The following is an 18,488-nucleotide window of genomic DNA, read 5'->3' as shown; positions in this document are numbered from 1 at the left end:
AACTGCAAGATGCAATTGAGGGTCAAAAAAACTAATTGGTTACAAATTCGGGGCAAAAATAAATACAAAACTAATCTTTTAATATCTCAAGTTTCTAATCTTTATCCCAGAGCAGCACAGTGGTAAACTCTACAAATTGAGAAATAAAGCGAAAATTTTATTTATCCCTCTATTTGGTCCCTCCTCCAACTCTCCACTTGATGTGGGGACGTCTCACTCTCACTGGAGCATATGCTCTCACAATTCTATTTCCATTTGCTCCACGGTCAAGTGATGTGTTGCCACATTAGGTGGAGGGTTGGGGGAGGGACCAAATGGAGGGATGAATATAATTTCTTGAAAAGAGGGGCGCAAGGATATATCCTGTAATTCTTTCTTAATCAGAAGTTAATTAAATTCGATTTTTGGTTTAGGGAAATTATACTCTTAAATGTTGTAAATTTTTTTTTTTTACCGAATACTAGGAATTTTTTATACGAAATATCAGCTAAAAATAATCTGACCATTAAGCGGGAGAATCATTATAAATACACAAGGTTAAGTCGATTCATCACATTTTTATATCTTCATCATTTACAGTTTAAAGAGAGAGAGAGAGAGAGAGAGAGACAGGGAGATGGCAGCTACCCACTCAACAAATCTACTTGTTTTGATTCTCTTTTGCTTCATTTTAACTTGTGTGGCAAGCTTGAAAGATAATAGTAATTTTTTTTGCTCTTTCTCTTTCATTAGTTTTTTTTGTTAAAATTTGTATATGGGTAGTTTATCTACATAAATAGTTTTTTTTTTGTGTTGAATGATCTAAATAAGAAGTTGATAATGCAGGAGTGCAAGATGAAGATGGAGAGTGTTACTACATTGGGTTGTGCACTAATCCACGTGTCTGTCGTGTCATATGCGAATTGGATGACTACAATAGTGGGTCTTTATGTATCCCGAATAGACATCGTGTACTTATAAAAGAATGTTGTTGCATCATAGCTGACAAACTTAATAGTCGCCGCCTTGAAAAGGAGAAACCTAGTGGTCCTCCATCGACCTCTATGATATGTCATAAATATGCTTCATAAGTAGGTCTCAACACCAGCACATGAGACCTAGCTTGGGATAGATTATGCATGTAGAGTTAACCTATCATTCGATTAGTTTGGGGGTACTTTTTATTTAAGTATCAATTTTAAATCCACTTAGTTATATAGTAAGATGTTTTAAGCAAGCTTATATATATATGGTATTATATTTTTTTCTCGAAAAGTTCTCGTTTATTATCTTTCCAACTTTTAAAGACCTCGAGTAATGGAGAACAATATGATGTGGTTGGAGGGTCTTTTTCAAATTAAGAAGAATTCATAATAAAATTAAGTATAATCCGAACCAATATTGTGAGTTTTTCTTACGTATCGTAGAAACAAATAAACAATATATTTACGAGGAGGTGTGACATTATCTTTTTCCTAATGTTTAAGTTAGAAATCTTGAAAATAATACAGTATTTAAGGGGAATGAATTTTCATAAATGAAACAAATATTCTTAAAAAAATCCATCACCAATGTTAGAGCCTTAGAGGTTCATGTGTTTACCCATATATCCATTGTTGGCGTTTATTGCGCAGAAAAATTAGTTATAGCATAAATGCATAATGATGGTGAAGGAACTAAATTAACATGTTGGGGCTTATATAGTACTTGAGTCATGGGAGTTCTACTTGGTTTCTGATTTTTTTTAAGAGATCCACTTCCATTGGCACCACTTCGACGTCCAGAGGCTTCACGATCTCAGTTGTCTCTCTTTTATTTGCTAGTCATTTCGCCACGTAGTTGGTGTCTGCAACATTAAATCTGACTATCGAACTTCTGACCCTAAATACATATTCTTTCTTGTTATGAACATTTTTTTCTGTTTTCCCCATAGAATAACATAATGTTCAATTCATCCATCAATACGAAAGTAACCCCTTCAAACGATCGACAAAATATTCTCATATGAAAGACATAGGAAGATTGAAGAAAATATACAAGTATCCACATAATATTCATTCAAGTAAGATAAATGCATTTAAATAGCTTTAACCTTTCATCTTAACATGTGTACAAAACCCCTATATATCATCAACTAAGAAACCGAAATTTTCTAATTTTTCATAGTTATATGTCAATTTCGGTTTGGAAACCTAGAAGAAATAGAGTTGGTTTTGGTTGTTCGACCTAGAGACTTTGCAGTTCTTATAGAGAGATTTTGTTATACTTGATCGAGATAGAGAGTCATGTACTAAGTGGTTTTGGGTGCAAGAGAAAGCCAAAAATTGTTTTTTTTTGTATTGTCAGCGTGCCTCTACCTAGAAGGTAGAAGATTAAACCTCTTACCACTCCAGCCAAGGGTTGTTGGCAAAAATTGATAGTTGCTCGTCAGAAGATGGTTAGGAGTAGATACTCTCAGGGAAGCTCGAGGTTACCGCATTGAAGAGTTTATGAAGAGAGAAAATATCTTAAGATGTTCACTATAAATTTGTACTTGTGAGTGCACCTTTACAAATCTATGATCATAATTGCAATCCAATATTTTGATTTTCCTTATCATTTTCGAAAAGGAAAAGTGAACAAAATTCAAATTGTTACTTTATTCCCATGCAAAAGAAAGAACCAAGAAAAATAAACGGTTGAACTGTTAACAGCTAAAACCACCATTATTATGAAGCTAAGAGAGTTCAATGAAGTTGTTTAATCCTCCGCTGAATTGGTAATCGGCAATCTTCTACCGGAGACAAATGATCTGAAAAGATGTAAAGCTCTTGAAGGTTGTGCATATGGAACCATATGAGCAGCACCTCTTACAGTTGCGAAGGTCAATAAATTTCCATACTCGGTCACCCAACCTCCAACCTAAATTATTTTAGACAGAAAAGATATACCAAGCGATCAAATTAAGAAAACAACCACATATATGCTATATAAGATGAATGCTCCTCTCAAGAATTGTTGACCCGTTGGACAACAAAATTCATACCGAGTTTTGGCTACTCTAATACTCGCAATCACTTCAGTGGGTACAATGTGAGCGGATATGTATATAATTCAAGGCATTATTATCACTCGTGTTCGTGTATGATGTCAAGTTGTTTTAAAAGGAGAGCTTGTTAAAGGACTTGAAAACTAAGACAAGAAGATGTGGATGTGTTTGACCAAAACCCCTTTTCGGGGTGGTTTCAGCCAAGGAATGAAAAATCGAAATTCTAAATGACCGAAATATTTCGGTTTTTCAAGTTACCGCAACGAAACTTCACTTACAGAAGTTTCGTGTCAGATTTCGGACACGAAATCTCGAAATCAATGCTAATGTTCGAAAGATCAGGTCAATATATCATACCTATTAAAGTTCAAACTTGTTAGGATTGAAAATCAGATCATACCTCATCTCTCTCTTCTTCATTTTTTGGTTTATTACTCAGTATTTCTTCACCATCTCTTCATACTTCTACAGAAAATCTCTTCACTTCTTCACATATTTCTTGTAATAGAGAAGATTATCAAAGTTTTAGAGTTTCAGTTTGAAGGAAAGGCTGGAGAGAGATGAGGAGTCGTCTGATCTTCGACGGCACTGGTTTGGAAATTTGGTACTAGGGTTTGTTTTAGGGTATATTTGTGGATAATTCTAAAGACACCTGTGTAAAGTATTATTGGAGCCCCTCAAGATTTTTTTTAGAATGAGACCCAGAATAACTGGGCCGCCAATACAACTTGCCTATAGAAATTCTCTTTATTTCAAGAGAAGACCATATTATAAATTATTTCTTCTTCATGCAGCGGAGGGATTTTAGGGGTTGGTGGCGCAACCTCCTAATTCCTACCGGAGCAGTTATTGGCGGTTTTTTGTTTGAATCTTTGATTTTCTCCCTACAATTCCTCAAACCGACTCCAAAATCTATCCATGGTCTTCCATTTCTATACATCTTCTCAGTTAATATTCACTTTAAACTTCATGATTCGACAGAAATAAGTTCCAAATCGACAACTCTCCATCAAAAGTTAGATCCATTAAAAGAGAATCGATTTTTGCATCAGTGTTGAACGAAGATGAAGATGAACTTTAGAAGATTGTGGTAAATCTCTCTAATTGAGAATTGAGATTGTACTCCTAGAGAGAGAAAATAGATCTATCAAAAGAGGCACATATTGTGTATAAAAAATAACGAAGATCTGTGTTTCAAGTATAAAATCACTAGAAGAGAATCGACATCATAATCTCTGTGTTGGATGGCATTCATTCTAGTATCGTCATATTACTACTTAGTTAGTATAATTTTATTATTGTTGATCTTATATGATCCTTAATTCGTGACCTTTAGGGTCCTTGATTCGTAACCTTTAGAGTTTTGTTACTTTATTGTTGTTATCTTGTAATTCTTAGAATCTCTTTTCTTTTCTATTGAACTCCAAAATTCTGTGGAGTTTGGGGTTAGATTTAAAATAGGATCAAGGAATTCAAGAGATATTTTGAAGTCTGATTCCAAAGATTTGGTATTTTCTTCCTCGGACGGCATATACAACATCCCTCGGAGATAACGGAATGAAACCAAGCGTTAAGAGAATCTAGGCCTTCAATTACCATTCAATTCACCAGAAGAGCAAGCACCACTGATGCGTTTTGACTTAGCGCATTCAACATAAGTCCAAAATATCGGCAACATGTGTTTTTGCCCCTTTCAAGTTCTATTATTATGTAATCCTTAATGTTACTAATTGTGGACATTGTTATTTGATGAATGAAAGGTTTATTCAAAAAAAAAAAAAAAAAAAGAGAAGACCATATTTTTAGTTAAGCCCTCAAACTAAAATCTGTTATTTTGTGAGTGTTATTTTTCAGAAGTAATTCAATTTAGCCCCCAAACCTAACTATTTTAGTGCAGATTAACCCTCCAATTAACATATTTCGTCACAAATCTATTTTAGCCCCTTAGATTATGTCTCCATAACAATCTCATCCCTCAAATTAACAAATTTCGTTACTTATCCCTCCAATTATCATTTCCATGGATTTGTAAAACTTCCACATTAACCGAAACGTTTCCACGAAAAATTTCCACTTTTGGGCCGACCGAAATTTCCACCGAAACCGAAGTTTCATTCCTTGGTTTCAGCATCTCGTGTCAAGCACCTAGTCCAATGTCGGATACTAGTACCATATCAATTTGTATGTTAAAACGATTAAATCTTGTTCAAATTGCAAGTTCAAGTGCATATAAAAGATAAAAAAACAAGAAGTAAAGATAGAAGAGTACCTGCGCTTTGTGATACCAAGCACTGTAAGGAAGGGTGATTTTGAAGTTCATATCTTGAGCCAGTTCACGGACAAGTGTACGTGAACCTAATAATGGTACAACGGAATCTTGGTCTCCACTAGAGTTAGACACAAAATTTCAAGTATTGATAAATATGAAAAGATGAAAGATAAAAGTATTATTTTTAACAAATCTGAAGAACAATTTACCTGAAAATCCAGACGGGAATGTCATTTTGGATTATCCTTTTAAGTATCGGAAGGATATTGATGTTTCCGTCATTATCATTGTAGTTAAGTATACTGTACAAATAAACAAAACTTTCGTTCAATAACTACTGTTTGAAGATTCCAAGAGCTACTACCGTTTGTAATCAGAATTAAACCTCTAGATTACAAAAATTACACGACAGGTACAGATCACGTCCATCCTTGAAATTTTTGTGCTCTCAAATAGAAAGTACTAGTGTATTTAGCCCCATTTTGATCAATTAAATATGCAAATGGAAGCAACTAGAATGCAACAGATGCAATTAAAAAGCAAAAATAGTGTCGTACTATTTGTGTTGTTTGTGTATTACTTGCAATATACACTACTACTAAGAGCCCTTTTAACAAGTATTGTCGAGGTCGAAACACATAAAGTTGGACTTTCTAATCAATTTCTAATTCAGAAACGACATTTTTGATACTAGAAAACAACCCGAAACTGGGGACAAAATATAATACAAGATGCTTTCCAGTTAGCTCTAAAATTATATTAATTTTGCAGAAGTTGTTCAAATTCGCAAACCATGTAAAGAGTTCTTGGAATTTAAGCACACTAAGAACTCAAGCTAAAGTTTCAGAACATAACCGAGTTTTTCTAACACTTCTTCTTCATGCATAATGAGGGCAACCTAAGTTTGGTATAAAGACCGAAACATACAAATACACCAATAATAGAAAACACGACTATGATAGACTGCATACGTAAACCGAGATAGTGCAAGGTAAAGAGTGATATTTGGTGATCGCAAATGCTAAGGAAGCATTTTTTTAGCTTTCTGATAACTCGATTAATAAATGGAAGAAAAGGATAATAATCATTTTTTGTTAAAAAAGTCTACTTACCTACTGCACATTGACCAGTCGTAATTTAAATTAGTACGATTTGCATGAAGAGCCTGTTGAACTTCCGGAAGGTTAAAGTAGAAACGTCTTTCGTAGCTCATGCACACATCAACTCCAACACTGATCTTAGTAGCCTGACGTTCCAAAATTTGATTAGAAAAAGAAATTATCAATTTCAAGCCTGCATTAAAGAATTCAAATAGATAAAAGAAATACCATTTTTCGCATCCGTAGCTCTTGTTCAACGATAGCTGGGTAACAAACATCAAGTATCACGTCGTAATTGTTTATATAATTACCAACAATATCATTTGCCTTAGAAATAGCTTCATTGCATGATTTACTCTCATTATGTGGACTGCCAAACGTATAGTCATCAAAATTGCACTCGTTCATGATAGTAAGGCCGATTTCATCAGAAATCATTCCGTGAGACCAAAAGAATTCATATGTCGACGGGATATCCTTATCGAGATTGAGGAGTGGATTACCGATCTAGTTAGAACATTAAGAATGACCATTAGTGGATTTGAGCGTTTAACAGGAGAAGTTTTAAATATGAACTATTTTCTTGTAAGGAATGGAGTTGAAACTAAAGGGTTTAGCGATTGGAAAGTAATACTTACAGCTACTCCTTTGATTTTGAACTTGAACCCATCTGATTTCTTATTGTGGTTCAGTAGAAGATCAGCCAACTGTGGTATATAATGCCCTGTAACAATCTCCATTTAAGCATCTATTTCAATGAATGAATAAACAAAAATGAGATCGGCATGTACTAGATGCAAGTTTTCAGGAAACCCATTTTCTCTTTCGCCTCATTTAGAAACAAGCATCTAAATATAATGGATCCATATACCTATGTTTGTTCTTGATTAGATTCTGTTCACATAAGGTTTGAAATAAATGCAAAGAAACTCAAAACCTTACCAGCATAACTTTCTCCAGTAAGAAACAAGTCTCGAGTCTTTAACTCTGGGAATTTCGTGAACCATCCCAAGAGAAATAAATACATATCTCTCGCTGCCAATAGGAAAAATGCTTCAGTCTAAGACAATAGATACGTAATATAATATTTTTAAACTATACAAAACCCCAAACCTCAAGATAAAACTATCTTCTAGTTAACAATTAATCTGTTAAAGTCTTTAGGATATCATTCTTAGACATTTTCATGATGACCGATAGAATGGCTTTGTACAATAAACAATAACACCACCACTAATTCACTATAAATTCACATCAATATATACAAAAATGATGACTTAGATGAACATTGTACCTGTGGTGGCATCCCCGGTAATATAATCTGAGGATGAATTTGAATAAGACCAACCAACTCCGGCTGGTGATTCGACAAAGAGGAGATTTGATGCTACCAACAACAAAAGGTAAAAAAGAACAGGAAAAAACCAAAGAAATTCAAATTAGTTGCAACCTTTTCATATCATAGAGCAATAAACCGTCATCATTCAACTAAATTAACACGAACCTTTGTTCCATGATTTTGAATTTTTCCGAAGGCTTCTACCATCTCCTCTAGGAAAGAATGGACCCAATTCTGTAAATGCACCTCCCCCCATTGATGAACATCCTGGGCCTGCATATAGAGATTGTTATTCGAATGTAGAAATTACGAACTTAACAATTTTATATATCCAAACGACTTAGATACTGATGCCTACAGAGGAAAAACAAATAAACAAACAGGCGGATCAAACGCAACCGAAGATGTGGAAGAGATCATTGGACATTCACAAGCAAAATAAATTAAACGGATTCAAAATCAAATGAAACTTTCCTCTTGGTAAAAAGTATGAGATATAAATAACCATCCATAGTTCAAAAGAAACAGAGGTAAACCATTTAAGAATCTGGCTAAGTATAAAGAAGAATATTGATTCTTTTCACTATCCTAAAAATGTTAAATCCAATCAAAGCCCATATATCATGTGTGAGAATAGTCCCACATGAGAGAAGGACGATCTAGCAACCAAAAATATCAACAAGTCTACATGACCCGCCTCCTTGGACTCCCACTTGAACCGTCTGTGAGAGAAACAAAGATTTCTCTCTCTACGTGACTGAACAAGTGAGAATAGACGGTTCAAGAGGGAGTGTTGAGTATATTTTTGAAAGTTCAAACCAGTAAAAGAAAAAAATAGTACTGTTTTTCAGCTTTTTCAAAGAATTGATAAGATATATATATCTCTTAAACTACCCTTTACCCTAGGGAAAGGTAACACTTCTCATACCCATAAACATTAAACAAATCTCCAAATCCAATAAAAAGATAAGACAATAATCTTGACAAAACCCACTTCAAAATTCAAAAGACATAAGGAATCTAGAGAGAGAGAGAGAGAGAGATTGATACCTCCATTCAACCAGAGTGTGAGGGGTTTCTGATTTGAATCTCCTTCTGCTTCAACATAATAGTAAAACAAACTCTTCCCAGTCTTGTTATTCAGATCAATATAACCAGCAAACTGTCTGAAGTCCACTTTTGGTTGACCAGGTAACTTAACTACAAGATCTTCCATTGGATGCCCATTTACTCTACTGCTAAACACAGCCACAACCACAACTAAAAACCCTAAAAGAATAAAACCTCCCCACCTACCCATTTCACAAAATTGTCAAAAAAACAACACAAAAGAGAGTGAGAGAGAGAGAAATGGTTATCTTCTTTCTATTGTAAAAGAAAGAAGATTAATATAGATGAAGAAAAAGGGAATGAAGTTAAAGAATCATCATGATAATTGTGAATTGTTTATGAAGAAATTAAGGTGACAGATAGAGATTGAAGCACGTGTAATGTGCAGGCCCTTTCAAACTTTAACTGAAGGAATTTGGAGTCTCACTTATGTCACTCTTAAAACAGATTCCATTTTTGGCTCTAAAGCAAAACGAGAAACAACTTCAAATGTGGATAAGAGAGTGAGTGAAGGGTCTCTCTCTCTCTTTCAAAAACTGAAATTGTTTTGGGTCAAAACTCAAAAGTGGAGTGAGAAAAACCACACAAAAGAAGAAGATAATAATGATTGAGACTATGTTAGCACGCTCTGGGGGTGAGTGAAAGAAGGCAAGGTTAGAGATCATGTTCAAATTGCCTCTTTCGATGGAACCTCCGTTCCGAATTATACTTGTAGAGTGTTTTTGAGTAATTTTCGTCCACTTTTTACTTAAATAAGTGAAAGTCATTTCTTCCTACTTTTAAAGAATTTATTCTCTCTTTTCCATTTTGTGTGGTGTTTCTAGAAATTGAATTTATGAAGAGAAACTTGTCTATCCTTCACAATTAAAATTACTTTATCAAACTACCCTTGTTTCATGTATGGTAGTCTGAACTATACTGGTCGCTTTGACATTTCATGGTTTTAACAAACCTCGATAGGGAAAGGTGATTAACGCCTTAAGAGGAGCATCACACTCTTACCAACAACTCTTGGTTGGAAATATAAGAGATTTATTCTTTCACCCTAGAGGTCAATGGGTTCGAGGCACGCTGACTATCCAAAAAAAAAACCACAGTGCGTCTCATCACTAATGTGGGACTGATTTACAACGTTATGATTGGATGTGGCTCTGGCTCACCACAGAATCAACGTTAGCCAAGGACGGAGCTCGGATTGGTTTTGGCCAACACACATCAACCTGAGATATTTTTTGTTTTAGAGTAGGATGGAAGGAGAAAGGATTGAAACAAAGAAGGGCCTATGGAATTTCAGATTACAACCTCTTTGACAGTGGTCCCAGGCTCATAGGCATTGAGTGGTTTTAGAATAAACGCCCGGTTCGCTTAACTAGACACCCGGTAAAGCTAATTGGCATGGGCCCTGTCACTGAGCTTCAACAATATCAAACATCTGGACATTCAACAAAAGTTCGGAAGCAAACTGTCTTCCAGTCAAAATGTGGTTTAGCAAGTCCTAAATCATCTGATCAAGAGTTTCATCTTACTCATGAAATCATGATATAAACCCTTTTCGGCTTTCTATAACTACATATTGTTACCCACAAAAACAACCAATTTAAGTTTAGAATACAAAGTGCGTAAATGTTAGACATCAGAATGAATACGAACTAAAAGTAAAGAGTGAAATGGGGTTACCAAACGCCATTCTCTCTGTTTTTTGTTCAGTGGTCTTCCTTTCCCTGCTTTTTCTCTATTTGCTCTAACATCTGCTATACCCCAAGTGCAGTTACACAACTCTACATCGAACGAGATAAGCCTGAAAATACCCTCACCACCTTTTGATTCGCCTGTTTCCGATTCTTCAATATAATACTTGACGTACATGGCTCGATCTTTGAACCTGTCCAAGTCTTCTGGAATACGAACAACCCTTTCCACACCAGGTGAAGAGACCTAAAAATTTACAATCGTGTTTTTATAACTCTAGAGTTTCATAAATTAAAGAGTTTATTGCAATAGGGGCACAAATAAGTACAGGGTGATAGTTTAGGGGCACGAGTTATTAGTATTTTGCAAAGAGACGTGTACCAACTTTGGCTGTTAATGTCATTAGGTTCAGTTAATTGACTGTTGTTATTATCACCCTGACCCTAATTTTATTCATATGACTGAAAGATTTTTCTCTATTATACCCAAAAAAATAACTGCCAGTTAACTCAAGCTAATAGTGCTAGACTGCTAGTTAGTTTATTAAATATTAACTCTAAACGGTGTTAGTTCATTAATTAACAGTTAAAGGTAGTATACGCTTCAAATAATAATAACTTATGCCTCAAACCAATACCTGGTGCTTATTTTTGTGACATATCGCAAAATAACACAGAAAAGCTTAAAAATCTCGACATGAAACAGAAAACCAACCTCTAAAGATACATTGTCGGGTATAGATCCAGCCTGTTGAGCTTCATCCAAACGTTCTCTATAAGCAGAAGAGAAAGCTTCAATGTCTGTCATATTGGGAGAGCCAGACCTGTGAAATGCTAATTAAAAATTGTGTCCCAACTCCCAACAAAGTAAGTAATCAATAAAGCAAAAAAATAAGAAACATGAATTTGGAAAGAAGAAGTAAAGAACAAATGAATAATCATATAATAAAATCATTAGAAAATAGGCAGTGATGTTGATCTTAAAGGGTATGGTATTCCTTCTCGACTAGAGGAAATTCAATTAACAAAGGAAGTTCCATGTAATAGTGCAGCTTCAACTGTCCATACCCGTTCGAAGTCGATATACCAAAGTTCAAAGGATATACGTGGCCTAAGAACAATTGTTGTCAATCTTGAATATACAAGATTAGCTCTCTTGAATCTAGAAAGGATAAGAAAATCCTAGTGTCAAACTTCTTTTAGAAGATAAGGACACCACCAATGTTAATGGCTGTCAGCGACTTACCTAAAGGAAGAGGAAGAGAAGGTCAATAGAACTCATAATTATCAGTAGGCTTACCTAAAGGAAGATAACGGAATTGATTCATTTCCTAGATTCAGATGTGCATACGAATGCTTAAATCTTGAGATACCACCTAGTGACTCCCAATTCAAGAAAATAACAAGAGAAAGCGAAAGGTAAATCACACCATTTCAGTATATATTTTAACACTTTTCTTCCCGAATTGCAAACTCGTAATTACTGGTGGCACCTCTACCGTATCAAGAGAGTTAGAATGAATACATTAATTCATGAGCCAAGAATTACTCACTTATTTGAAAGCTTCTCAATGCGCACTCGAATTGTTGAATTTGCAAGTGTTTTAAATGCATATATTTTCAAGTCACCATCAAATGACAGTAAGACCTCCTCAGCAATCGCCAAGGCTTCTTTATCCCACAATGTCCCAGCAAGTGAAATTCCACCTCCTCCACCTCCATCTCCGGCCTTAAAGAGTAGGTCCAGCAATTTTAATGAATACTAAAGGAGATCAAGGTATGATCATATTATGTAAACTAGAACACTCACATAGAGCTCAGCTTCTTCTAACTCGTATGCATCCTCAAAGGTATCATCATCGGTGAATTCCCCTACAAAAATCATGTTTCCTTCTAAATGCAGAAATTAACGGCGATTTTGCATTTAAACATTGCGATAGACAGCAAATCATATAAACAAGGAACTGAAAAATGCAAGCCCAAACTTCACAAAGCTTCACCTAGCAGCATGTCAAAGACTTCCCATTTGAACGTTATATCAAATCATATAATAAGAGAAAACCGAAATGGCAATGTAGAATTTATTATGGTTCCTCTGGACTCAAGTTAAGTTTTTATGGAAATAAAGTGTAAGCTTATGGATCTCTCTAGTTACTGGAAGTAAGTTTCTTAAAGGCTTGACATACTTCTTTCATTTGTCATGATCCAAATCATATAAGTTCGATTGAAGGAAGAAAATGATTAGACTTGTAGAAAGAACTATTATCAGAGCTTTAGGTAATCCCAAAGTATTTTTCACTTGCAGGGTAGTCTCTGTAATGATACCTGAAAACAGCCATAGAGAATAGCCTAAGATGTCAAAAGCTCATCGAAGCATCGACCCAGCAGCACGGCCGAAGCCCTAGGTCGAGAAGTATTAAAACTCGCTTTCTTGGAATTTCCCTTAGTTCTAATGGAATTTCCCTTAGTTCTAATGCAAGTCGACACAACGCATGTAAGCAAGCTTTTTATGTGTTCAGAGGGAAGCGAAAATCGTTTAGGACACCAATCGTCGAGCCAAAACCTAGACAAACATTTTTAAGCGCAAACACATGTTTAAACCCTTAAGAGTCCAACCTAGGCGTGCTAAAAACCAAAGCATAACAATAATTGATCAAACCTAAGCATAATGCCTTTAATATTACGAGCCATTTATTCCTCGAGACAAAAAAGAAACTCACAAGGCAAGAATAAAAACGTAAAAAGGTGGTATCAATAGTATTGCTTAACCTAAAAACTGAAGCCAATCCTCTCCATTTCAACCCTTCTCAAGTTTAAAGAGCGAAGATTTTCGATTCAATCATCGTCCATAAAGCACAGAACAGGGTCACTAGGATTCTGAGTGATAGGTACCACCTAGAGCTAGATGGTGTAAAAATGGACATTGTGGTGCATGGACGTCTCGGTTTATGCTCGACCTGACATACACACACCAATGTGACGCGCTCGACCACAAGACATACAAAGTCACATGTCATATTCTAGCTTGTTATGTGTTTATCAATGTGCTAGCTCAGCGGGACTGCTCGCTCTCATAAGGTGCGGGTTTGATGCAATTAAGGTTTCAACCCTACAAGTATGATTTAATTAGTATCTATGTACAAGTCCTTTATGTTTCTTTAGCACATGTAGTCTTCTACGTTTCAAAGTCCTATTTTGGGTTTTGTGAAGTTAAGTTGGCAATTTAAATGAATTATGAGAAATGTCCTAAACCTCAATTGAAGATTCTCAAAATCTCTTGCTTACAATGATCCATTTCTCCTAAGTTAAAATGTCTATAGTTGATGTTATTTCAAATGACATCAACAATAGCACCATCAAGTACTGTTCGTTGCCCCTGGCGAGCGCATCCGATGATTAATCCCTTTCCATCCAACATACATCAGTAAAAGCGAATGCAAATGAAATGACTTACAATACATTTTCCCTCAAATAACTTGATTAGTAGACATGATGCCCATTTGAGAAAAAAAAAAATATCACCTATGACTTCTAAGTTCTAACAATGACATTTTCCCTCAAATAGGCATGCTTGTACTAAAAAATAGGAAGGTTAAGCCAATTCCTAGTTCATTGAGAATAGCACACAAAACCCATATTACGGATAAACCCTAGAAGATGAAATGAAGAATTAGTAAATGAATTCATATCATTTAAAAAAAAAAAAAACTGATTCAACCCAAGTAACAAGAGTTCAAAAATACAAGTACAAAAAGATAAAAAGAAGAGTTTTTTACCATCTTCAAAATCATCATAATTCTCGTCTTGTTCATTTACTTGACCAATTGCTTCTTCTTCTTCTTCTTCTTCTTCTTGAATGGAGGAAGGTTTGAGAACAGGTTCGAACTGTGAATTTCTTTTTTTGGCATGGGTAATATGGAAGAATGATTTAGAAAGATAAGGACATGGGTAGGAAGACATCCATGGAAGAAGAAGAAGAGGAGGAGGGTTTCTGCAGAAACTTATGTTTACACTGGGGACGTGTTGTATGGGTGGTATATACTGAGCTGCAACGCTTGCCATCTCCCTCTGTGAAGAAACAACGGGGAACGTTGATGGAGATTTAAGGCGCGGGAGCGGCCAAAAGCACCCCTTAAAAGTACTGTTAGCCCCCAGTGGAGGAGGTCAATCTCTTTTTACCACAAACAGTTGGCACCCACTGAAATTGTTGTACACGGATCGACCCATCCGAATACCTAAGCAAAGGTTCGGACTGACCAGTTTGAAACTGTCAATCCAAAAGGTTTCGGACTGGTCCGAGACCAGTTCGTGATTAAGGTTTTCGGGAGTATTTTTAATGGTGGTTTTGGATCAAGGTTTTTTCCTTCTCTAACGCTTCATCATAAATCAAGGTTGGTTTGAAATCAAAGTTCTTCTCATAATGCTTTTACTCTCTTTCTCTCTCTAAAACAAGGTTCTTTATCTCTCCAACTCATTGTTGATTGATGATGATGGATGTAGAAACAAGGTTGTATCCATGATAAAATGTTGATTATGATTCGAAGAAGGAGAATAGATCAAGAAGAAGAAAGAGAAAAACGAGAAGAACAAAAAGAAAAAGAGAAAACAAAACTGGGCAAGTGCCTCCCTAGTAGGCACTACAGAGGTCAAAGGCTAACATCAATTTTAGCGGGTGCTATTAGCCGCTCCTTATCATTTCACTCAAATTTAGGCACCCTCCCTCGTGTGTTGGGAAATTGGAGGGATTAAAGTTACGACATCCCGAGAATATCCTGATCGTTCATATCATTTTCTGTCCAGAGTCCATTTCACTTTTGGATGGTTGTATCATGATTGTTTATCACTACAAAGGGCAATGATTGGCCCACCAAAAGTCAAAACAGACAAATAAAATCAACGACCAAGACTTGAAGGTCAAGTCTCGCGAGATTTGTATATTAGATCTCGAGAATATCTTGGTTATTGATATCATTTTCTACCCAGAGTCTGCCTCATTTTCGGTGGTTGTATCAAAATTGTTTTACAAACCCGATCCCCTATGTAGAGAGCCACCCTAAAAAGTAAAATCCCTCAACTTTTTAGCTAGAGATTTATAGTACTGGGTTTCAGAAGTGTCCCACCTTTTTGCTCGATGTGCCTGGATGGAGATGTTGACTCCAGTCAATTTAGTTTGATTCGCGGGCTCTGTAGATGCCCTCCCCTTGGATTGTCTAGGTTGAGAGATCAAACATACTCTCAGACTGGACTTAGCGACTAAGGAACGAACCACCGAAGATACCCTTCAGAAAACATGAAGAAAGCTAAATGGTTTGATGAAGAGTTACGATGCCTACTAAAGAATTGGTTAAAAACTTAGGCTCCTATAAACGGCGAGCTTAGAAGATAAAAGTGGGGTTCGATAGAAACATCCTTCATTATGAATTTAGCGACTAAGGAACGACATGATTCATGTCTCACCACATTACCGCACACCCGTCTAGGAGCATCTCCAATGCCAAACTCTACAAAAATCCAAAAATCCTACGTGTCAAATTCCAATTGAGGTTACCATTCCTGGGTGGCGAAAACAAGGATCCCTAATTTTTTTGTGTCTTCAATGCAAAGCTCTAAAATTGTTTTATTTACTTATGTTATAATGTTATTTTTGTAAAAAAAATAAACAGTTATTTTGAAAATGTATGAAAATTTGATTTCTAAGGAAAGAAAATTCTAGCACAGAGATGTTGTTTGCAGAAGTACTAGGTTTGTGATATATATTGTCTCCACCTTACAACGCATTGCATTTAAAGATGGCTTTCACCTAGAAGAGCAGAGGGAACCCCTCAAGGTACCTCTACCCCCTTATAATTCCTTTGTAAAGTCAATTATCATTTTTATATAAAAAAAAAAAAGTCGATTACTTGTCGATGCCTTTTCAGATTTACAAGTTCTACAACATCCTTTTTGAATAAAAAAACGAAATTCGATGGAATAATGAAAGTCAGAAGGGTTCTTCGAATTTAGTTATACCATTACATTTCTCTAGTACGAAATGAGCCACTTCAAATAAGTTCATTGCTCCAGTCCAAAATACGATTAATCCGGCTTGAACTACATGAACCCCAAGTAGTTTACCGGATAAATTGATAAGTCGGGCTTTCCCGACCCACCAAGCGAAACCAGTGGTTTCTTGGTCACGCATTCATTTCCTTTTCATAGATTACAATCTATGATACTATCGGGTGAAACGTTCAGAATGAAACTTTGAGTTTGTTTTATTGAATACCTACTTCACTTCATCAAATCTTTTGAGTAAGCTCAATTTAGCAGGATCACGGTAAATTAACCGACCAAATCACGTTAATTGTGATCCTACTCAAAATATTATCGTGTCACTGTTTCAATAAAACGTGATCCTACTTCATCAGTTTAGCAGGATAATCACGATCTAAATCCGCGATTTGAGTATTCATGATTTCTCTGGTTTTCTCTGTCGATCTAGATAGTGACACGATAATTTAACGTGATTTTGTCGGACAATAACGATCTAAATCCACACAGAAAGCCATGAGATAGTTGTATTAGTCACTACAATTGTGGGTGATTTGTTACATTGGTCAGACATAGCCGAATAAACTTTAGTACTTCACTCATATTTTAAAGTGTTAATTAAGGTTTCTTAGTTTCTTAATATTCCTAACATAGGAAATTAGCTTAATAATAATATTAGAGAAAATTACAAGACATCCTAAACACATAAAACAATATCTTCAATTAATTTGGATTCTTGTTGATCATCTCATTTTCATCTTCTCGGTCCGTTACATATCTTATTACCTCCACCCCAAAGTTGGAACACGAACTTATGAAGTGTCCAACTTGAAGAGAAGAATGAAATCACGCCAAAATCTGGCTTTTGGGCGAAAAGTCACACGATTGACTTCGAAAACTTGAACTCATGGTGGGTGTTGGTTGCATTAGTTGCTATGACCTCAACTCGAGCCACCTTGGAATGACAGGAAACTTGCTCTTAACTCTGTTAGATGTTGCTTGCTTAATTATTTTTCGCCATTATGTTTGTAATTTTGGTTGAACGAGAATCCTTCTTCACGTGTTCTAGTTTCCTGTAGGACCAAATTTCTTATTCATCGTTACGCGATATGAAGATGACGAGAAAACACAAGATACCTTGGAAAAAATCGACAAAGTTATTTAATCGATGTTAATCATAACGGTTAGAAAGAGATCTCTGAAAGGTTGTTTAGCTTGAATTAGGATTAAAACTATCTGCTTTGATACCATGTTAAATTGCACGATTATGTGATAGCAGAGATAAGTTGAAATAGTGACATGACAATTTAACGTGATTCGATCGGATAATCACGACCTACATCCACAAAGAAAACCATGACCTGCTATTGTATTTGAATTAATCACCACAACTACGGGTTTGATTTGCTATATTAGTCAGACATAACTAAATGAATTAACAACTGTGATCGTATGCATGCCCGTCTCCCAGCTGAATCCTGATTGATGAATTAAATCACAAGACCCAACTCATATTTATAGAGTTAATTAGGGTTTCTTAGTCTCCTAGCTAATATCCCTAACTAATCTAGGAAATTAGATAATATTAATAACATTAGAGATGATTACAAGATATCATAAAGATGTAAAATAACATCTTCAAATATCTTGGACTTTTGTTAATCATCTGACCATGATCTTCTCGACCGGCACGTATCTTGTTATAATTTTGATAATGAATAGTTCAAATTATTATTTATAAAACCTTTGGATATAAATATACGTAGAGGTAACTGATTTTACTCACTCAAAACGAACGATATTCAATATCATTCAAAGCTCGAATGCGATGCACTTGACATATAGACACTAATTCTATCACTATCTATCAAGTGTGGAACATATAACCAATAAGCTTTTGTGAATTGAAAATTCAATTTCCAAAATGAAGTAAATTTGTTCAAAT

At 35.5% G+C, this 18,488-nt stretch overlaps 2 protein-coding genes across 2 annotated transcripts; both read right to left on the bottom strand.

Annotated features, from left to right (window-relative positions):
- Window positions 1–2,482: 2,482 nt before the first annotated feature.
- Window positions 2,483–9,828, bottom strand: LOC147551887 (serine carboxypeptidase-like 42). Its single transcript, XM_086670040.1, has 10 exons — window positions 8,766–9,828; window positions 7,881–7,988; window positions 7,671–7,763; window positions 7,319–7,411; window positions 7,015–7,100; window positions 6,605–6,883; window positions 6,389–6,522; window positions 5,486–5,578; window positions 5,277–5,394; window positions 2,483–2,880 (listed from the first exon to the last, which is right to left on the bottom strand). Exons 1-10 carry the CDS (start codon window positions 9,013–9,015, stop codon window positions 2,719–2,721), a joined length of 1,416 nt encoding a protein of 471 aa, XP_086526166.1. The 5' UTR covers window positions 9,016–9,828; the 3' UTR covers window positions 2,483–2,718.
- A 534-nt stretch (window positions 9,829–10,362) lies between these two features.
- On the bottom strand, window positions 10,363–14,918 carry LOC147551886 (uncharacterized). Its single transcript, XM_086670041.1, has 5 exons — window positions 14,290–14,918; window positions 12,324–12,385; window positions 12,067–12,242; window positions 11,229–11,337; window positions 10,363–10,760 (listed from the first exon to the last, which is right to left on the bottom strand). Exons 1-5 carry the CDS (start codon window positions 14,573–14,575, stop codon window positions 10,452–10,454), a joined length of 942 nt encoding a protein of 313 aa, XP_086526167.1. The 5' UTR covers window positions 14,576–14,918; the 3' UTR covers window positions 10,363–10,451.
- Between the last annotated feature and the right edge of the window lie 3,570 nt (window positions 14,919–18,488).

This window comes from Eschscholzia californica, unplaced genomic scaffold (genome assembly GCF_041429995.1).
Source record: "Eschscholzia californica isolate CP2 unplaced genomic scaffold, dmEscCali1.0.p SCAF_3, whole genome shotgun sequence".
Taxonomy (NCBI): Eukaryota; Viridiplantae; Streptophyta; class Magnoliopsida; order Ranunculales; family Papaveraceae; genus Eschscholzia; species Eschscholzia californica.
The sequence above is the reverse complement of the archived record's forward strand: the minus strand, read 5'-3'. Positions and strand labels throughout refer to the sequence as shown.